Source organism: Mobula hypostoma, chromosome 28 (assembly GCF_963921235.1).
Source record: "Mobula hypostoma chromosome 28, sMobHyp1.1, whole genome shotgun sequence".
Classification (NCBI taxonomy): domain Eukaryota; kingdom Metazoa; phylum Chordata; class Chondrichthyes; order Myliobatiformes; family Myliobatidae; genus Mobula; species Mobula hypostoma.
The window spans coordinates 25550641-25573364 of record NC_086124.1 but is presented as its reverse complement, the minus strand read 5'-3'; the positions used below and the strand labels follow the sequence as shown (position 1 = coordinate 25573364).

Below are 22724 nucleotides of genomic sequence, written 5' to 3'. Positions count from 1 at the left end.
GGTGGTGACAGAGGACCCCCAGGACATGAACGATATTCCCAAACCTCTCTGGGAACTGTCCTGCTGACACTCAGTGACGTCTCCCACTTGCTGCCCCGCTCTGTCTGAGGGAAACATTCTGTCTGGGGTAGCCCTCACATGCTGCGCTGTCCTGAGGGAGGCAGATCCAGGGAGAAAGGTCCTGGGCGGATACCAAGCTGGCCCGCCCTCAATAATTCCCCAATCTGACTCTGACCGTCCCTCCTGCAGAACTCCGGAACGGACAGTGAACCCACACGTGGGAAAGGGGTACGCCAGCCAGTCAACAGTGACGTGCGTCACCCTTGCTCGTCTCTCTCCAAACAGGAACCCACAGAGCTACGGGAGCTGTCCACAGTAGCACCCTGCACCACCCCTCGCTTTGCCATGTCAGAGCGCATCCCGGGATGTTGCCACATTGACTTACACCGCTCTGCACACCAGGCAACCCTCCACCCCGCTAAACCCTGCCTTCAACAGGACCGCAGGAGTGCCTCAAAAACAGTGCCAGTGCGATATGTAATCAGGCTTTCCCAGCCTCCATCCAAGCACAACACAGTTACCAGCAGACATCTCACTCATATGGGAGTGCGTGCTGGGATGGTGAGGAGACAGCTTCACTCTGTGTCTGACCCCGGGAGTGTGTGATGGGACAGTGTGGAGGGAGATTCACTCTGTGTCTGACCCCGGGAGTGTGTGATGGGACAGAGTGGAGGGAGTTTCACTCTGTGTCTGACCCCGGGAGTGTGAGATGGGACGGTGTGGAGGGAGATTCACTCTGTGTCTGACCCCGGGAGTGTGTGATGGGACGGTGTGGAGGGAGCTTCACTCTGTGTCTGACACTGGAAATGTGTGATGGGACGGTGTGGAGGGAGCTTCACTCTGTGTCCGACAGGAAGGTGTGGTGGGAGCTTCATTCTATGTCTGACCCCAGGAGTGAGTGATGGGACGGTGTGGAGGGAGCTTCACTCTGTATCTGACCCCGGGAGTGTGTGATGGGACGGTGTGGAGGGAGCTTCACTCTGTGTCTGACCCCGGGAGTGTGTGATGGGACGGTGTGGAGGGAGTTTCACACTGTATCAGACCCCGGGAGTGTGTGATGGGACAGTGTGGAGGGAGCTTCACTCTGTGTCTGACCCCGGGAATGTGTGATGTGTGATGGGACGGTGTGGAGGGAGTTTCACTCTGTGTCAGACCCCGGGAGTGTGTGATGGGACGGTGTGGAGGGAGCTTCACTCTGTGTCTGACTCTGGGAGTGTGTGATTCTGTTCACTTGGAGATGAGCTATGGCCTGGGTAAGAGGAGAGGGGTTAGCAGAGACCCCGCTCGGTCACGTCCAAGATGCTTTCCCCAAGCATCTCCAACTGACTCCTCCCCTTCGCAGCGGGTTACCTGCGTCAGAGAGATCCCGTAGGGAGCTGCTGAGCGCACTGCGCCTCAGACCTTCCGCCATGGCGTACGTGTCGTCCAGACTGGTCAGTGTCCCGTTCAGGGCGTCCTTCTTCAGGCTGGCGCTCTGCGACATGCTGGTGCGGATCACGCCTTTCTGCTTCTCCAGCTCAGCTGCAGCGGGAGGAGGGGTGTGGAGCAGAGGGGAGGGGGGCAGTGAGTAATGTTAGAACCCCTGGGTCAGATCCCAGCCCATACCCACTCCTGGGGATCTGATATTCTATATATAAACCTCCCCTCAACCCCTGGATAGACCCCAGCCCACAACCCACTTACAGGGATCTGATATTCTATATATAAAGCACTCCCCATACCCCTGGATAGATCCCAGCCCATAATCCACTCCTGGGGATCTGATATTCTATATATAAACACACCCCCAGACCCCTGGATTAGATCCCAGCCTATAACCCACTCCTGGGGATCTGATATTCTATATATAAACCCCCTGTGCAACTACTTTGGTTGCAGTGTGGCAGGTTGCTTTGGTTGCTCTGAGACCAGAAACCGCTTCCACCTAGTGTCAGCAACCTCCTGGGTTAATAGCATATTGCCGTTTACATAACCAGGCCTGTTCTCATTGGGGAGGAGCTACGGGAGCCTGGATGCACACACACAATATTTCAGGGACAGCATCTTCCCGTCTGCCCTCAGATTTCTGATTGGATGAGGAACACTTGAACGCTACTTACTTAATTCCATTTTTTAAATATATGAGTCGTGAAGGTAAGTCTCGGCCCGATTCGTTGACTGTTTATTCACTTCCAGCCTGACCTGCTGAGCTCCCCCAGCTATGTGAATGTGTCGCTCTGGATTTCCAGCATCTCCAGAATCTCTTGTTTTTATATAACTACAACAGTCTTAGGCACATATATATATCCTAGGGCGCCTCAGACTTTTGCATGATACTGTAGTAATTTTGTGTATTGCACTGTACTGCTGCCGCAGAAAAAACTAATTTCATGACATATGTGAGTGATGATAAACCTGATTCTGATCTGGGTCTCTATTGTGGACTGAGAGTGGGAAGGGGGCAGGGAGAGGGGCCCTGACACTCCTTCCTTAACACCTTCACTGCTCCACCCTCACCATTCCATAAGTCCATAAGATATAGGAACAGCATTAGGCCATTTGGCCCATTGAGTCTGCCCTGCCACTTCATCACGGCTGATCCATTTTCCCTCTCTGCCCCAGTCTCCTGCCTTCTCACCGTATCCCTTCACGGTCTGACTAATCAAGAATCTATCAACCCCTGCCTTAAATATACATAACAACTGTTGCCTGTGACAGCGAATCCCACAGATTCACCACTCTCTGGCAAAAGAAATTCCTCCTCATCTCCGTTCTAAATGGACGTCTCACTATTCTGAGGCTGTGTCCGCTGGTTTTCCCCACCACAGTAAACATCCTCTCTGCATCCCCTCTATCAAGGCCTCTCAACATTCGATAGGTCTCAATCAGGTCACCCCTGATACTTCTGAATTCCAGTGAGTGCAGGCTGAGAGCCATCAAACATTCTTCGTATGACAAGCTTTTCAATCCCGGAATAATTTTCGTGGATCTCCTTTGAACCCTCTCCAATGTCAGCACATCCTTTCTCAAATAAAGTGCTTACAAAACTCCAAGTGAGGTCTCACCAGTGCTTTACAAACCCTCAACATTACATCCTTGCTTCTATATTCTAGTTTTCTTGAAATGAATGCTAACATTGCATTTGCTTTCCTCACCACAGACTGAACCTGCAAATTAACCTTTATGGAGTCCTAAGTCCCCTTGTACCTCAGATTTTTGAATGTTCTCTCCATTCAGAAAATAGCCTACCCTTTTATTTCTTCTACCAAAGTGCATGACCATAGACTTCCCAACACTGTATTCCATCTGCTATTTATTTCTCCATTCTCCTAATCCGTCTAAGTCCTTCCGTAGCCTCTCTACTACCTTAAAACTTATTGCCCCCTCACCAATCTTCATGTTGTCCGCAAACTTTGCCACAAGGCGTTCATTGACATACGAGGGGTGATTGATAAGTTAGTGGCCTAAGGTAGAAGGAGTCAATTTCAGAAAACCTAGCACATTTACTTTTCGACATAGTCCCTTCCTACATTTACACACTTAGTCCAGCGGTCGTGGAGCATTCGGATCTTGGACCTCCAGAAAGTGTCCACAGCAGGAGTGATTGAGAAGTTTGTGGCCTAAGGTAGAAAGAGGTGAGTTCTACAGCTCTCGTTACATGCACATGCAGTTCAACGCTTTGAGTGATTATGCAGAAAGTTTGAAGTTAATAACTCGTCTCGTTCTACCTTAGGCCACGAACTTATCAATCACCCTTGCTGTGGACACTTTCTGGAGGTCCAAGATCCGTATGCTCCACGACCGCTGGACTATGTGTGTAGATGTAGGACGGGACTATGTTGAAAAGTAAATGTGCTAGGTTTTCTAAAATTGACTCCTTCTACCTTAGGCCACAAACTTATCAATCACCCCTGCTGTGGACACTTTCTGGAGGTCCATGATCCATATGCTCCACAACCGCTGGACTAAGTGTGTAGATGTAGGAGGGGACTATGTTGAAAAGTAAATGTGCTAGGTTTTCTGAAATTGACCCCTTCTACCTTAGGCCACGGACTTGTCAATCATCCCTCGTATAATGTAAAAAGAATCGGTCCCAACACTGACCTTCTAGTCACCAGAAGCCAACCAGAAAACACTCCCTTTATTCTTGCTCTTTGTCTGCTGCCAATCGATCACTGCTTTATCTATGCTAGAATCTTTCCTGTAATACCATGGGCTCGTCGCTTGTTAAGCGGCCTCGTGTGGCACCTTGTCAAAGGCCTTGTGAAAATCCAAGCTCGCAACATCAACCAATTCTCCTTTGTCTATCCTGCTTATTATTGCTTCAAAGAATTCCAACAGATTTGTCAGGCAAGATTTTCCCTTGAGGAAACCATGCTGACTACAATCTATTTTATCACGTGTCTCAAGGACCCTGAGACCTCATTCTAAATAACTGACTTCAACACATTTCCAACCACTGAGGTCAGACTAACCGGCCTACAGTTTCTTTCCTTCTGCCTCTGTCCATTCTTGAAGAGTAGAATGACATTTGCAATTTTCCAATCTTCTGGAATCTAGTGATTCTTGAAAATGATTACCAATGCCTTCACAATCTCTTCAGCCACCTCTTTCAGGAACCTGGGGTGTACACCACCTGGTCCAGGTGACTTATCTACCTTCATACCTTTCAGCTTCCCAAGAACCTACTCCCTAGTAATGGTAACTTCACACACTTCAGTCTCCTGCCACTCTCGAACTTCCAGCATGCTGGTAGTGTCTTACACAGTGAAGACTGATGCAAAATACTTCAACAGTTCATCCCCCATTACTATCTCTCCACCATCGTTTACCAACTGTCCGATATCCACTCGCAGGAGACAGAGAGACAGTTCTCTTTTGCACTTTATGTATCTGAAGAAACTTGAGGTACCCTCTTTAATTTTGATGGCTACCTTACCTTCGAATTGCAACTTTTCCTAAATAATGTCTTCAGTTGCTTTCTGTTGGTTTTCAAAAGCTTCCCAATCCTCTAACTTCCCACTAATTTTTGCTCTATTATATGCCCCCTCTTTTGGCTTTTACGTTGGCTTTAACTTCTCTTGTTAGCCACGGTTGTGTCATCTTGCCTTTGGTATACTTCTTCCTCTTTAGGATGTATATATCCTGCACCTCCTGAATTACTTTCAGAAATTCCAGCCATTGCTACTCTGCTGTCATCCCTGCCAGTGTTCTTTCCCAATGAATTTTGGCCAGCTCCTCTCTCATGCCTCTATAATTCCCTTTATACCACTGTAATACTGATACATCTGACTTTAGAATTTCAGGCTGAATTCTATCATATTATGGTCACTCTACTCCTAAGGGTTCCTTTACCTTAAGCTCTCTAATCAATTCCAGTTCATTGCATAACACCCAATCCGGACTAGCTGATCCCCTAGTGGGTTCAGCCATAAAAAGCATCTCGTGGGCACTTTAGAAATTCCCCTGCTTGGTATCCAGTACCAATCTGATTTTCCCAATCTACCCGAATACAGAAATTCCCAACATCCTTCGTTCCCTGCCAGATTTACAAACTTGCCCTCCACTCCATGTTGACAAATACAGTACTGTCCAAAGGTCTTAGGCATATTAGCTAGATATCTGTGCTTAAGACTTTTGCACATTTGTGATAATACATCTGATTGGGATTCTGATTTGGTCATTTGGGCAACAAAGTCGTCCCGAGTGCTTCAGGTTTGGTCTTTATGCTGTGGTGATCTCAGCTGCGATTCCTCTATCCCAGGCTCCCCCACCACCTCACCTCACTGCCCTCTCTTCCCGGGAATGACCTCTCTGTCTCCTGCAATCCAGCGTTTCTGATGGGGTTGAGAGGGATAATAAATCAGCCAGAATGGAATAGCGGGGCAGAATCAAATTGGCTGACTGGCCCAATTCTGTTCCTACGCCTTTTGACCGTGGCTGACCACAACTCCTCTCCTGTGCCAGCACCCTAATTGCTCAATCTTTCCAATATTTATCCGTTTCCACATTAATTACATATTGATTTATTGAGATAGAGCTTGGAATAGGCCCATCTAGCCCTCTGGGCTGCAGTCCCCGATATAATCTGAGCCTAATCACAGGACAGTTTCCAATTAACCTACCAACCGGTCAGTCTTTGGACTGTGGGAGGAAACCCATGCGGTCACGGGGAGAACGTACAAACTCCTTACAGGCGGTGGCGGGAATTGAACCTGGATTGCTGGTACCGTAAAGCGTTGTGTTAATCACTACGCTGCCGTGCCACCCAAAAAAATAAAGAGCTGGCCTTCACCACCGTTTAGATCAGGGGTTCCCAGCTGTTTCTATGCCATGAGCCCTGACCCCCATTGACCGAAGGGTCCGTGGACCCAGGGTTGGGAACCCCTGGTCTGGAGAACCAATGCCCTCGGAGACAGGTTTCGACCTGCCTCAGTTTTAAATGACCTGCTACATACTGTTGTAAACACAAGAGATTCTGCAGATGCTGGAAATCCAGGGCCACACACACAGAATGCTGGAGGAACTCAGCAGGTCAGGCAGCATCTATGGAAAAGAGTAAGCAGATGACGTTTCGGGCCGAGACCCTTCTTCAGGGGGCAGTGGTGATTGTCCCTCAGCATCACCCTTGGGATTAAGGTTACCTCTTGTTCCTCTAAACCCCAAGGCATCCAAACCCAAGACAGGACACCTTCTCATCACACTCATCAGTGCCAGGGTCTGGACCGTCCCCTGTCCAGAGGAGCGGTGGGTGGGGGGAGAGTTGAGTGCTTACATTCCACGCGATATTTCTCCATCTCCTGAACTTCGGCCACGGACTCGCGCAGATCGCTGGCGAACCTCGTGCGGTCCTGGACGCTGGGGGCATTGAATATGATCAGAATCTTCTTCTCGGCGCTGGGAATGGAGGAGGCCAACTTGATCCCATGGGGATAGTCTGTCAGGGAAAGAGGAGACGGCAGGGTGATTGACTTTAAAACCTTAAGAAAAAAGGGTGGGGCTATAATACCAGACAGGGCTCTTTGCCCAACAGAAACATAGCCTCCCAGCCACAGCCAACATGCCCACCCTTGCCCACGGCCAACATGCCCACCCTTGCCCAAAGCTAACATGCCCACCCTTGCCCACGGCTGACATGCCCGCCCTTGCCCAAAGCCAATAAGCAACTTTTGCTCACAGCCAACCTGGCCACCTTTTCTCTGCAGCCAATATGTCTGCTCAGGCCACAGCGGATATGGTCATGCTTGCCCACAATATCACAGCCGGCATTGTCAAGGCACAGTACTGTGCAAAAGTTTCAGGCATATATACAGCTAGAGTGCCTGACTTTTGCACAATACTGTAGCAATTTTCTGTATTGCACTGTACTGCTGCTGCAGCAAAAAAAAAATCAAATTTCATGACATAAATGAGTGATGATAAATCTGATTCTGATCTGGGTATCTATTGTGGACTGTAGGGAGGGGGCAGGGAGAGGGGAATCATGGTTGGGAAGGGGGAAGGAAGAGGGGAACACCAGAGAGACATTCTGTAATGAACAATAAACCAATTGTTTGGAATTGTTTGGTGTCCCAGGGCTGGGTGTGTCTGCCCACACACTACCCCTCCCTCCCCTTTGACACTCAACAGACAATAGACGATAGGTGCAGGAGTAGGCCATTCAGCCCTTTGAGCCAGCACCGCCATTCACTGTGATCATGGCTGATCATCCACAATCAGTACCCTTTTCCTGCCTTCTCCCCATATCCCTTCACTCCGCTATCTTTAAGAGCTCTATCTAACTCTTTTTTAAAAGAATCCATAGAATTGGCCTCCACTGCCTTCTGAGGCAGAGCATTCCACAGAACCACAACCCTCTGTGTGAAAGTTTTTCCTCAACTCCGTTCTATATTGTCTACCCCTTATTCTTAAACTGTGGCCTCTGGTTCTGGACTCCCCCAACATCAGGAACATGATTCCTGCCTCTAGCGTGTCCAATCCCTTAATAATCTTATATATTTCAATCAGATCCCCTCTCATCCTTCTAAATTCCAGTGTATACAACCCCAGTCGCTCCAACCTTTCAACATATGACAGTCCCGCCATCCAGGGAATTAACCTCGTGAACCTACGCTGCACTCCCTCAATAGCTAGAATGTCCTTCCTCAAATTTGGAGACCAAAACTGTACACAATATTCCAGGTGTGGTCTCACCAGGGCCCTGTACAGCTGCAGAAGGACCTCTTTGCTCCTATACTCAATTCCCCTTGTTATGAAGGCCAGCATGCCATTAGCTTTCTTCACTGCCTGCTGTACCTGCATGCTTACTTTCAGTGACTGATGAACAAGGACACCTAGATCTCATTGCGCTTCCCCTTTTCCTAACTTGACACCATTCAGATAGTAACCTGCCTTCCTGTTCTTGCCACCAAAGTGGATAGCCTCACATTTATCCACATTAAACTGCATCTGCCATGCATCTGCCCACTCACCCAATCTGTCCAAGTTACCCTGCATTCTCATAACATCCTCCTCACATTTCACACTGTCACCCAACTTTGTGTCATCTGCAAATTTGCTAATGTTACTTTTAATCCCTTCATCTAAATCATTAATGTATATTGTAAATAGCTGCGGTCCCAGCACCGAGCCTTGCGGTACCCACTAGTCACTGTCTGCCATTCTGAAAAGGACCCATTAATCCCTACTCTTTGTTTCCTGTCTGCCAACCAATTTTCTATCCATATCAGTACCCTACCCCCAATACTATTTGCTCTAATTTTGCACACTAACCTCCTATGAGGGACCTTATCAAAGGCTTTTTGAAAGTCCAGGTACAGTACATCCACTGGCTTTCTCATGTCCAGTTTCATAGTCACACTCTCAAAAAACTCCAGAAGTTTAGTCAAGCATGACTTCCCCTTTGTAAATCCATGCTGACTCTGACCTGTCCTGCCAGTGCTATCCAAATATGCCGCTATTACATCTTTTATAATTGATTCCAGCATCTTCCTCACCACTGATGTCAGACTAACTGGTCTATAATTCCCTGTTTTCTCTCTCCCTCCTTTCTTAAAAAGTGGGATAACATTAGCTACCCTCCAACCTGCAGGAACTGATCCTGAATCGATAGAACATTGGAAAATGATTACCAATGCGACCACGATTTTTAGAGCCACCTCCGTAAGTTCCTTGGGATGCAGACCATCAGGCCCTGGGGATTTACCAACTTTCAGTCCCATCAGTTTACCCAACACCATTTTCTGCGTGATGTGAATTTCCTTCAGGTCCTCTGTTACCCTCGGTCCTCTGGCCACTATTACATCTGGGAGATTGTTTGTGTCTTCCCTAGTGAAGACAGATCCAAAGTACCCGTTCAGCTCGTCTGCCATTTCCTTGTTCCCCATAATAATTTCACCCGCTTCAGTCCTCAGGGGCCCAACTTTGGTCTTAACTAATTTTTTCCTCTTCACATACCTAAAGGAGCTTTTACTATCCTCCTTTATATTTTTGGCTTTTTCTGTCACCTGTTCCACACCCCTCCTGCAGTGTTCCACCCTTGCCATTCCCAGTATTCTTTGCTCCCACCGATATAAACTCGCTCTCCGCTCCACATTGATAAATACAGTCCTGTGCAAACGGCCGAGGCACCCTAGCTATAGATATGGGCCTAAGACTTTTGCACAGAACTGTAGCACACAGCGAACATGGCCACACGTGCCCACACCCAACATGTCTGCCTTGCCTATGACAAATGGTTCATTTAACTGCCAACCGAATGCCCCCCTCACCCACAGCCAACACACAATACTCCAAATCAGGCCTCACCAATATCTTATACAGTTTCAGTAGAACATTCCACCTCCTGTATTTAATACTATGATTTATGAAGACCAATGTGCCAAAGGCTTTCCTTACGAGCTTTGCTCCCTGTGACACCACTTTCAACGAATTATGGATCTGTATTCCCAGATCCTTCTGTTCTACCACACTCCTCAGTGCCCTACCGCTCACTGCCTCGGGAGACCGCACTCCCTGCTGATGGATTAGACTGTTTGTTACTTTCTTTGCAGTTTAACAATTAAATATCTGCTTGTATTTGTTTAAATAGCTACCTATACACACGGAATTGGTTAGTGTGGTTCTTAGTGGTCACAGAATGTATATGCAAATGTTTAGAGTGCCCCCTAGTGGTTACAATTCTGTATGATTCGGGAAGCTCTGGTGCTGCATGATTTGAACAGGGGTTTCCAATTGGTTGACTCTTATCTACAAATATGAATGCAAGGTTGCTTATCTGTGGAGTATATAAAGAGCTGACCACACAGCGACACCACCTTTTTCTCCTGTTTTGCTTCTCTCTCCCTTCGCTCACCTGCCCGCTCTTGTTACTGTCTGCTTCCCGCCCTCTCTACTCTATTGACGCTCAATAAAACGATCGTCAAGCAACAAGTTTTGTGCCTCTTTCTTGACTTCAGAAAGAACCTTGTATTAAAAACATCGGAATCCAACAACCACCCGTCCCCCTCTCCCTCCAGCCGAGCAGATTGGCTCTCCCTCCCAACGGGAGGAGGATACGCCTCGAGCGGGACTTACAGGCGTTCTGAAAGAGGTTAACCTTCATCTCGTGGAGGGCGAAGGACTGGCGGAAACTGTAGGTCACTGAGATCTTCTTCTTCTGAAAGACTTTGGTGACCTGGGAGAGGCAGGGAGGGGGAGACAGGTTAAACCAGGATCTGGGGGAGGGGGGGAGGTGAGAGAAAGTGTGTTTGGGGTGAGAGGGTATGAAGGGTTAAACCAGAGACAGGAAGCAGGAAGACTGGGCATCCCTTCAGAACAGAGATGAGCAGTAGTTTCTCTAGCCAGAGGGTGGTGAAACTGTGGAATTCATTGCCACAGATGGCTGTAGAGGCCAAGACATTGGGTATACTTAAAGCGGATGCGAATAGGTTCTTGATTAGTCCCGGTGTTAAAGGATATGGACAGAAACGTTAGAATGGGGTTGAGAGGGAAAATAAATCAGCCACGATAGAATGGTGGAGCTGACTCTGGTAGCCGGATGGCTTAATTCTGCTATGTGCTATGGTGTTATGTGCTAGGGGTTAGAGTGAGAGATGGGGAGATGGAAAAAGGGAGGAGGACAGAATATGGAAGGGAGGGATGGAGAGAGGGAGGGGAGTTGGAAGGGAGGGATGGAGAGAGGGAGGGGAGTTGGAAGGGAGGGGAGTTGGAAGGGAGGGATGGAGAGAGGGAGGGGAGTTGGAAGGGAGGGATGGAGACAGTGAGGGGAGTTGGAAGGGAGGGATGGAGAGGGAGGGGAGTTGGAAGGGAGGGATGGAGAGGGAGGGGACTTGGAAGGGAGGGATGGAGAGGGAGGGGAGTTGGAAGGGAGGGATGGAGACAGTGAGGGGAGTTGGAAGGGAGGGATGGAGACAGTGAGGGGAGTTGGAAGGGAGGGATGGAGAGGGAGGGGAGTTGGAAGGGAGGGATGGAGACAGTGAGGGGAGTTGGAAGGGGGGGATGGAGAGAGTGAGGGGAGTTGGAAGGGAGGGATGGAGAGGGAGGGGAGGGATGGAGACAGTGAGGGAGTTAGAAGGGAGGGATGGAGACAGTGAGGGGAGTTGGAAGGGGGGGATGGAGAGAGTGAGGTGAGTTGGAAGGAAGGGATGGAGAAGGAGGGGAGTTGGAAGGGAGGGATGGAGACAGTGAGGGGAGTTGGAAGGGAGGGATGGAGAGGGAGGGGAGTTGGAAGGGAGGGATGGAGAGGGAGGGGAGTTGGAAGGGAGGGATGGAGAGGGAGGGGAGTTGGAAGGGAGGGATGGAGAGAGTGAGGGGAGTTGGAAGGGAGGGATGGAGAGAGTGAGGGGAGTTGGAAGGGAGGGATGGAGACAGTGAGGGGAGTTGGAAGGGAGGGATGGAGACAGTGAGGGGAGTTGGAAGGGAGGGATGGAGACAGGGGAGTTGGAAGGGAGGGATGGAGAGGGAGGGGAGTTGGAAGGGAGGGATGGAGACAGTGAGGGGAGTTGGAAGGGAGGGATGGAGACAGTGGGGGGAGTTGGAAGGGAGGGATGGAGAGGGAGGGGAGTTGGAAGGGAGGGGAGTTGGAAGGGAGGGATGGAGAGAGTGAGGGGAGTTGGAAGGGAGGGATGGAGACAGTGAGGGGAGTTGGAAGGGAAGGTTTGGAGAAACCGATGGCGGGGGAGAGGGAAAGGAAGGAAGGCGAGATGGGGAAAGATAGAGGGCAGAGGAGAGCAATGAGGAGAGAGGGATGTAGCTGTGGAAAGGAGAGGATGGTCAAGACTGGAATTTATGAGAGTCAGGGGCAAGAGAGGGGCAGAGAGAGAAACGGAGCAGATGAGACAGAGAGAGAGCAGAGAGGAGAGGGAGAGAGAGCAGAGAAAGGGTGAGAGAAAGGGAGAGAATGGGTGAGAAGGACACACTTCCAAATTAAAGGCGACTCGAAGCGGCAGTTCCGATGGAAACGATCAAAGATTCCCATTTCAGCCTGCTACAGCTGAGAACCACAACTGCATCTGAGGTCTGTACTGTTAGTGACGGTGTTTTAATGTGATTAAACAATTGACCGACGGAAATAGATTGGACTGCGCCCAGCGGCTGTCCTCTTAAGACTTCGGCGGAAATGACGTTGTGCCGCTGGGTTAATGAGGTGTTTAAAAACAAAATGAGTTCTTCGACTCCCAGTTCCGACTACCTTGCTGCCAAACGTACAGTCTCTGGTAAGTTAAGCTGAAGAGCTCTGAGCTAGGGCGCTCCATCAGAGAGACACTGGGACCACTTGCATCTTTTTCTTCACGGAATCTAGGTTAACCCCTCCCGTTCCAGGTGCAATTCAGATCAACGGGTTCATTGTACGCTGCCAAGATCGGACCGCTGAGTCTTTTAAAGTCAAAGTCGAAGGCGGGGCTGAAGAGGGGTGGGCTTGCTGCATGACCAATTCCCCGTGGTGTACAAACGTGTCCTGTCCCAGTCACGCTGCCCAGGCCTGGAACACATCGGTATCGAGTGCCGTCCATTTTCCCAGCTGCAGGAGATTTCTGCGATCATCTTGGTAGCACTGTACATCCCACCTCAGGCCGAGGTCGAGCAGGCTCCAGATGATCTGAGCAATGGAATAAACGGTGTATCCTAATGCCTTCCTTGTCATTCGGGAGGATTTTAACCAGGCCAGCTCAAAAAAGTCTCTAAATAATTATTACTTGTAGTACCAGAGGAACCAACTCACTGGACCACCGTTACACTAAGATCAAGAGTGCCTACGGTGCTATTCCACGCCCTCACTGGCTGCACTTCTATTCCCCGAGTATAGGCAGAGACTGAAGACTGCAGCACCAGTAGTGAGGACCAAGAAGGTATGGACAAGGGAAGCACAGGACTGCTTTGAATCAGTGGTGTTGATCGTATTCAGGGATTCATCTTCGAACCTGGATGAGTATGCTGCAGTTGTTACCAACTTCATTAAAACCTGTGTGGATGAGTCTGTGCCTACAAAGACTCACTGTACATTCCCAAACCAAAAGCCGTGGATAAACCAGGAGGTTAGTGGTCTGCTGAGGGATAGATCTGCGGCATTTAAATCTGGTGACCCAGGTCTGTACAAGAAAAAACAGGTACGGCTTGCAGAGGGTTATTTCAAGGGCTAAGGAACAATTCTGAACGAGGCTGGAGGTGGAATCGGATGCACGCCAACTCTGGAAGATTTTGCAGGCCATTACTTCCTACAAAGCAAACCCCAACATCATGAATGGCAGCGATACTTTACTCCCAAATGAACTCAATGCCTTTTATGCCCACTTATAAAGGGAGAATATAACTACAGCTGTGAAGATCCCTGCTGTATCCGGTGACCCTGTGATCCTTGTCTCGGAGGCCAATGTCAGGCTGCCTTTCAGGAGGGTGAACCCTTGCAAGGCAGCAGGCCCCGATGGGGTACCTTGTAAGTCACTGAAAACCTGTGCCCACCAACTGGCGGGAGTATTCAAAGACATTTTGAATCTCTCACTACTACAGTCAGAAGTTCCCACCTGCTTCAAAAGGCAACAATCACACCAGTGCCCACGAAGAGCATGGTGAGTTGCCTCTATGACTATTGTCCGGTAGCGCTCACATCCACCGTGATGAAATGCTCTGAGAGGCTGGTCGTGGGCAGAATGAATTCCTGCCTCAGCAAAGACCTGGACCCACTGTAATTTGCCTATCATCACAATAGGTCTACGGTGGATGTGATCTCATTGGCTCTCCTTGAATCACCTGGACAACACAAACACCTATGTCAGGATGCTGTTCATTGACTATAGCTCAGCGTTTAACACCTTTGTTCCCACAGACCCGATCGATAAGCTACAGAACCTGGGCCTCTGTACCTCCCTTCGCTGGATCCTCGACCTCCTAACCGGAAGACCACAATTTGTGTGGATCGGAAATGACATCTCCACCTCACTGACGATCAACACTGGTGCACCTCAGCGATGTGTGCTTAGCCCACTGCTCTACTCTCCCTACACTGTGTGGCTAGGCATAGCTCAAATGCCAACTATAAATTTGCTGATGATACAACCATTGTTGGTAGAACCTGAGATGGAGATTAGAGGGTGTACAGGAGCGAGATATACCAGCTAGTTGAGTGGTGTCGCACCAACAACCTGGCACTCAATGTCAGTGAGACCAAAGAGCTGATTGTGGACTTCAGAAAGGGTAGGATGAGTGAACACAAACCAATCCTCATAGAGGGATCAGAAGTGGAGACAGTGAGCAATTTCAGGTTCCTGGGTGTCAAGATCTCTGAGGATCTGACTTGGTCCCAACATATTGACGCAGTTATAAAGGCGGCAAGAGAGCTTATATTTCATTAGGAGTTTGAGGAGATTTGGTTTGTCACCTGATACACTCGAAAATTTCTACAGACGTACCGTGGAGAGGATTCCAACAGGCTGCATCACTATCTGGTATGGTTGGGATGGGGGTACTGCACAGGGTCGAAGTAAGCTGCAGAGAGTTGTAAACTTAGCAGCTCTATCTTGGGCACTAGCTTCCGTAGTATCCGAGACATCTTCAATGAGCGGTGCCTCAAAAAGGCAAAGTCCGTCATTAAGGACACTCATCACTCAGAACGTGCCCTCTTCTCATTGCTACCATCAGGGAGGAGGTACAAAGCCTGAAAGTACACACTCAACGATTCAGGACCAGCTTCTTCCCCTCTGCCATCCCATTTCTGAATGGACATTTAATACATGAACAGTACCTCATTACTTTTTTAAAAAATTCTGTTTTCACACTACTTAATCAATTTAACTATTTAGTATACATATACTTACTGTAATTCAGCTATTTTTCTGTATTTATCATGTATTGCACTGTACTGCTGCCGTAAAGTTAACACATTTCACAACATATGCTGGTGATATTAAACCTGATTCCGAGAGACAGGGAGTGGAGGGGGAGTGGGGTGGAAGGGGTGAGGGTGAGAGGTTAGGAAGGAGAGGGGGAAGGAGGGGGAGGGGGAAAGTGAGTGAGAAAGATTGAGGGAGTGAGAGAGGGAGTGAGGGAGGGAAGGAAGGAAGGAGAGAGTGCAAAGACAGAAGTGAGAGAGAGACAGATAGAGAGAGAGAGTGCGAGCGAGCAGTGGAGTGATAGAGAAGAGAGAGACAGAGAGAGAGACAGAAAGAGAGGTAGCAGAGAGAAGCACAGAGGTGGAGAGCAGACAGCGAGGGAGAGACTCACCACGAGCAGGTCATTGAAAAGGAACACCTCTCGCTGGTGTAGACCGGGTTTCTGTGGCCTGTTTGGATCTGGGACCTCGTAGAGACGGCAGCAGCAGACCAGTCTCCGGTGGGGTAGAGACAGAACCTGGGGAGCAAATGGTCAGACATCAGTGTTCTACTTACGCTGATCTTGTGACGGGACGGTGTGGAGGGAGCTTCACTCTGTGTCTGACCCCGGGAGCGTGTGATGGGACGGTATGGAGGGAGTTTCACTCTGTGTCTGACCCCGGGAGTGTGTGATGGGATGGTGTGGAGGGAGCTTCACTCTGTGTCTGACTCTGGGAGTGTGTGATGGGACGGTGTGGAGGGAGCTTCACTCTATGTCTGACCCCGGGAGTGTGTGATGGGACAGTGTGGAGGGAGCTTCATTCTGTGTCTAACCCCAGGAGTGTGTGATGGGACGCTGTGGAGGGAGTTTTACCTTGTGTCTGACCCCGGGAGTCTGTGATGGAACGGGACGGTATGGAGGCAGTGTGTGATGGGACGGTGTGGAGGGAGCTTCACTCTGTGTCTGATCCCGGGAATGTGCAAGGGGATGCTGTAGATAGAGTTTCACTCTGTCTGACCCCAGGAGTGTGTGATGGGACAATGTACAGGGAGCTTCACTTCGTGTCTGATCCCGTGAGGTTGTGATGGGAGGGGACGGTGTGGAGGGAGTTTGTGACGGGACAGTGTGGAAGGAGTGTGTGACGGGACGTTGTGGAGGGAGTGTGTGACATGACGGTGTGGAGTCAGTGTGTGATGTGACGGAACGGTGTGGAGGGAGTGTGTGACGGGACGGTGTGGAGGGAGTGTGTGATGGGACGGCGTGGAGGGAGTGTGTGACGGGACGGCGTGGAGGGAGTGTGTGACGGGACGGCGTGGAGGGTGTGTGTGACGGGACGGCGTGGAGTCAGTGTGTGATGTGACGGAACGGCGTGGAGTCAGTGTGTGATGTGACGGAACGGTGTGGAGGGAGTGTGTGATGGGACGGTGTGGAGGGAGTGTGTGATGGGACGGTGTGGAGGGAGTGTGTGATGGGACGGTGTGGAGGGAGTGTGTGATAGGACGGTGTGGAAGCAGTGTGTGACGGGACGGTGTGGAGTCAGTGTATGATGTGACGGGACGGTGTGGCGGGAGTGTGTGACGGGACGGTGCGGAGGGAGTGTGTGACGGGACGGTGTGGAGGGAGTGTGTGACGGGACGGTGCGGAGGGAGTGTGTGATGGGACGGTGTGGAGGTAGTGTGTGACGGGACGGTGTGGAGTCAGTGTGTGATATGACAGAATGGTGTGGAGGGAGTGTGTGACGGGATGGTGTGGAGTCAGTGTGTGATGTGACGGAACGGTATGGAGGGAGTGTGTGACGGGACGGGACAGTGTGGAGGGAGTGTGTGATGGGACGGTGTGGAGTCAGTGTGTGATGTGACGGAACGGTGTGGAGGGAGTGTGTGACGGGACGGTGTGGAGGGAGTGTGTGACGGGACGGGACGGTGTGGAGGGAGTGTGTGACAGGACGGGACGGTGTGGAGGGAGTGTGTGACGGGACGGTGTGGAGTCAGTGTGTGATCGGACGGAACGGTGTGGAGGGAGCCATCACATGTGTAATCCGTGACATCAATACACTCCGCCCTTACCGGTTTCTTCCCGACAATCAGGCGCTCCACGGCTTGGACCTGGGAGACGTGGTCATCGTTTGTCCGGAGCTCCCGTTTCTGGATCCGGTGGTAGATTCCCACTAGCATATCCCGGGGAATGTCCTCCCCATTGTCCACCCCTGCAGAGCAAATAATGAGGGCACGGTGACTCGGAATTCCCACAAACTGTGCGTGGTGTCCCTGCCTCCTTCCCCCTCGCGGGCTTCTCTAAGCCAGTCTGAATGTGACACATACAAAACACTGGAGGAGCTCAGCAGGTCAGGCAGCATCCACAGAGGGGAATAAACAGTCGACGTTTCAGGCCGAGACCTTCATGAGTTCATGTGAAAGTTCTCAGTCCAAAACATTGAACCTTTGCTCACCTTATCGATCTGGCCCGACAGACTGGTGTCTAGAATTGATAATACAGTGACAGCGCACCACAACACAGAAATAGGCCCTTCAGCCCATCTAGCCTGTACTAAACAGTTTTGTCCCAGCGACCTGCGCCTGGCCCACACTCCTCCCATCCATGTACATCCAAGCTTCTCCGAAACGTTGCAATCGAACTCACATCCACCACTGGCGGCTCATTCCATGAGTGTTGAAGGTCCCCTTAAACATTTCACTGTATCCGGATCAGTGAATGAGTGTAACCCACAACGTCTCGTTCCAGTCTCGCCCAATCCCAGCCTGCTTGCATTTACCCCATCTATACCCCTCATAACTTTCTATACCTCTGTCAAATCTCTCCTCATTCTCCTATGCTCCAGGGAATAAAATCCTAAACTATTCAACCTTTCCCTGCAACTCAGACCCTCATGCCCTTGCACATTCTTGTAGATTTTCTCTGCACTCTTCCAATCTTACTGATTTCTTTCTTGGGTGTAGGTGACCAAAACTGCACACAATGCTCCAAATTCTGCCTCACTGATGCCTTATACAAACTCAACATAACATCCCATCCCCCATATTCGATACTCTGATAGATGAAGGCCAATCTGCCGAAAGCTCTCTTTGTGCCCCAACTTTCAAGGAATGATGGATCTGTATTCCCAGACTCCCCGCCACTCCTCAGTGCCTACCACTCGGTGTACGTCCTATCCTGGTGGGTCCTACTGAAGTACAACGCCTCCCCCTTTTTTCTATAATTAAAGAGACTTGTCACAAAATTAACTGCTGTGGAAGGCACAGGAATTTGCAAAATCTGTGCAAGCAGGCCGAGACGGAGAAATTCAAGATTCAAGATAGTTTAATGTCATTTCCAGTACCCCAGTGTAAAGGAGAACAAATTAATTGTTACTCTGGATATGATGCAACACAGAAAAAAACATACAAGGTAAAGGTCACAATAAAAAAAACAATAAATATAAATAAGCAAGATAGCTTGTATGAAGTACTGTACAAAAGTCTTCTGTATACGCACACACACAGCTAGGGTGCTTAAGACGTTTGCACAGTACTGTAGTAATTTTACGTATTGCACTCTACTGCTGCCGCAAAATATAAAACACATTTCACGACGTATGTGAGTGATGATAAAGCTGATTCTGATACGGGTCTCTGTTGTGGTCTGAGAGTGGGAAGGGGGCCAGGGAGAGGGGAATCATGGTTGGGAGAGGGGTGAGGGAGTGGGAAGCACCAGAGAGACATTCTGTAATGAGCAGTAAACCAACTGTTTGGAATCAGATGACCTTGCCTGGTGGCTCAGGGCTGGGTGTGTCTGCACCCTACACCACCTCCCCGTTACCCCGTCCTCCTTCTCTGCCACCTGTCCCTCACCCCTCCCGCGGTGCGCCACCCTCGCCATTCCCAACATCCTTTGCTCCCACCAGACTTGCTCTCTGCTCCACAGTGATAAATACTGTACTGTGCAAAAGTCTTGTGCACCCTAATGATAGATGTACAAGACGTTTTGCACAGTGGTGTACGAGATTGATAAAGTGACATTAGGCAGAGGAGTGTCTGTACCTAAGGTGATAAAGGAGTGGTGGTTGGGGGCGTGGAGGGGTGGGTTAGTGGCTGGCGGTTTTGATCGGCCTGACTGCTTGGGAAAAGTAACTGTCTGAGTCTGTTGGTCCTGTTACCGTGGCCTCCTCCCTGGTGAGAGTGGGACAAACAGCCCACGAGCAGGGTGCAGCTTGTTAGGATGCCAACTGTGCATCTGCAGTAGGACCTGAGTGTCGACGTGCGCGGTCCAGCTCTCTTCACCCCCTCAGTTAGCAGAGATGGCGCGGGGCTTTCCCCACTCTGCAGGATGGTAGATGGAGTTAAACCTAGGTGTCAGGTGTTGCACTAGGAGGGCAAGTGCTGGGGGAGTGTACACGGCCACCACCAGGACCGCGAGCAGCAGTGATGTGGAGCCCAAGTCCAGAAATGGCTGAACGTTACAATGCATGTAGGAGTGGGGTAAAGGAGAAGTGTACAGCATGCTTCCCTTCACGGAATATTAGAACATAGAACACTCCAGCACAGCTCAGGTCCTCCGGCGACTACGTTTTGCCAAACTTTTAACCTCTTCTCATGCTTCTCTCCCACATAACTCTCCAGTTTTCTCTCATCCAGGTGCCCACCTCGGACTCTCTTAAATGTCCCTGCTGTATCTGCCTCCACCGTCACCCCTGACAGGAAGTTCCACACACCCATCACTCTGTGTGTTACCTCTGACATCCCTCCCTATACTTTCCTGCAATCACCTTCAAAGCACAAGCAAAATGCTAGAGGGACACAGCAGGTCAGGCAGCGTCGATGGAAGTGAATAAACAGTCGATGTTTCGGGCCGAGACCCTCCTCCAGGAGTGGAAAGGAAGGGGGAAAGACGCCAGAGTAAAAGCGTGGAAGGAGGATCGCTGGAAGGTGATCGGTGACGCCAGGAGGGTAGGAAAGGTAAGGGGCTGGAGAGGAAGGAATCTGATAGGAGGTGGGGTGGACCATGGGGGGTTGGGAAGGGAAGGAGGAGGGGAACCAGAGAGAGGCGATGGGCAGATGAGGAAAAGAGGGAAGAGGCCAGAGAGGGGAATAAAAAGTTTATGAAGTATAGAAGACAGCTTAAAATTATGCTCCCCCCCCCCGTACTAGCCATTTTCATCCTGACTATCTGCTCTTATCACCCTGTACACCTCTATCAAGTCACCTCTCGTCCTCCTTCCCTCCAAAGGGAAAAACCTAGCTCAACTAACCTCTCCTCATAAGACGTGCTCTCTAACCCAGGCAGCATCCTGGTAAATCCCCTCTGCACCCTCTCTAAAGCTTCCCTATAATGAGGACAGCCAGACAGAACACAATACTCCAAGTGTGATGCTCAGTTGGGGAGTGGGGTATGAGTGTCAGGAAGTAATGTTGCAGCTCAATAAAACTTCAGTTTGGCCACATTTGGAGCGGTGTGTCCATTGAGGACTTCTTTCAACAGGCGGCGTCTATCATTAAGGACCCTCACCAGCCAGGACCTGCCCCGTTCTCATTGCTACCATCAGGGAGGAGGTACAGGAGCCTGATGACACACACTTAACGATTCAGGAACAGCTTCTTCCCCTCTGCCATCACTTTCTGATTGAACATTGAACTCATCAACACTACCTCACCACCCTCAGTTGCAATTTTTTAAACGTACTGCACTACCACAAAACAAAATGATAAGATTTAAAGATTAGCTTTATTTGTCACACGTACTGTGAAATGCGTCGTTTGTGTCCGGGGTTGTATTGGGAGGCAGCTTGGAAGTGTCGTCATGATACCGTCGCCAATATAGCAAGCCCACGACTCACTCACCCTAACCCGTCCGTCTTGGGGCGGTGAGAGGAAACCCACACGGTCACGGGGAGAACGTACAAACTCCTTACAGACGGTGGCGGGAATCGTACCCGGATCACGAGTGGCTGTCGATCATTACGCTGCCGCGCTCTCCGTGATTTCACCGCATCCGTCAGTGGTAATAAACCCAAGTCTGAGTCCGGGTCGCCTCGTTGCAGAAAGTACGTGGAAGCTTCGGAGAGGGCGCGGCAGAAGTTCACCAGGATGCTGCCCAGATTCGAGGAATACAGATCACGTGCAGGCCGAGGGGATTAACTTGTGCCCTGCTCGGCACAGCCCTGTGCAGCTCCACGGTCTTCACTCACGGACACTGATCAGGGCAGGAGAGGTGGGAAACTCAGTTCACGGTGGGGGTGGTGGGAGGCTTCAGGACCCAGGAGATGCTAGGGAGATAGGGGTTGGTCGATAACCTCTCAGTCAATGTCAGCAAAACCAAGAGCTGATTATTGACTATAGGAGGAGGAAACTGGAGGTCCATGACCCAGTCCTCATTGGGGGATTGGAGGTGGAGAGGGTCAGTAACTTTAAATTCCTTGGTCTTGGTTTCTACAGGGCACAATTGAGAGCATCCGGACTGGCTGCATCACTGCCTGGTACGGGAACTGTACTTCCCTCGATCTCAAGAGAGTGGTGCAGACAGCCCAGCGCATCTGTAGATGTGAAATTCCCACTATTCAGGACATTTACAAGGACAGGTGTGTAAAAACGACCCATAGGATCACTGGGGACCCAGGTCATCCCAACCACAATCTATTCCAGCTGCTACCATCCGGAAAGCGGTACCGCAGCATAAAAGCCAGGACCAACAGGCTCCAGGACAGCTTCTTCCACCAGGCCATCAGACTGATGAACTCACACTGACTTGAGTGTACTCTACATTACATTGACTGTTCTATTTATTATAAATTACCATGATTGCACGTTGCACATTTAGATGGAGACGAACGTAAAGATTTTTACTCCTCATGTATGTGAAAGATGTAAGAAATAAAGTCGATTCAATTCAAAAAATTCAAAGGATTTGTCCTGGGACCAGCCCAGATGAGATCAATGCCTTCTATGCTCACTTTGAGGCAGAACATGGAGGTACCTAAACAAATTCCCACAGCCCCCGATGACCCTGTGATTTCAGTCTCTGCCTCCTGCCCCACACCCCTCCCACAGCATTCCCCGCACCCTCAGCATTCCCAACATCCTTTGATCCTGCCAGATTTACACTCACTCTCTGCTCCATGTTGATAAATACAGCACTGTGCAAAAGTCTTAGGCACCCAAGATATGTATATATGTGCCTAACACTTTTGCACAGTACTGTATAGTTTTTCATAAATTCTATTATATTTCTTTATGTTCCTGTAAATGCCAGCAAGAAAATAGATCTGGAGGTAGAATATGGTGACACAAATAAATTCTGTACTAAGTTTACTCAGACCTTGACTGAGGGTTACCTCCGCCTCCCCACCCACCTCACGCCACACCCCCTCCAACAGAGACAGGCACTCA

At 49.9% G+C, this 22724-nt stretch overlaps 1 protein-coding gene across 4 annotated transcripts in view; it reads right to left on the bottom strand.

Moving 5' to 3' along the window:
* The window catches only part of LOC134338996 (IQ motif and SEC7 domain-containing protein 2-like), a 176311-nt gene that overhangs the window by 7191 nt on the left and 146396 nt on the right, over window positions 1-22724 (bottom strand). For all 4 annotated transcript variants that reach the window (XM_063035219.1, XM_063035222.1, XM_063035221.1 and 1 more), the window contains 5 exons: window positions 17412-17551; window positions 15757-15882; window positions 10615-10714; window positions 6815-6976; window positions 1411-1581 (listed from right to left, as the gene is read on the bottom strand). In XM_063035219.1, the coding sequence (XP_062891289.1) occupies window positions 1411-1581; window positions 6815-6976; window positions 10615-10714; window positions 15757-15882; window positions 17412-17551 (699 nt within the window). The remainder of the gene's footprint in view (window positions 1-1410; window positions 1582-6814; window positions 6977-10614; window positions 10715-15756; window positions 15883-17411; window positions 17552-22724) is intronic.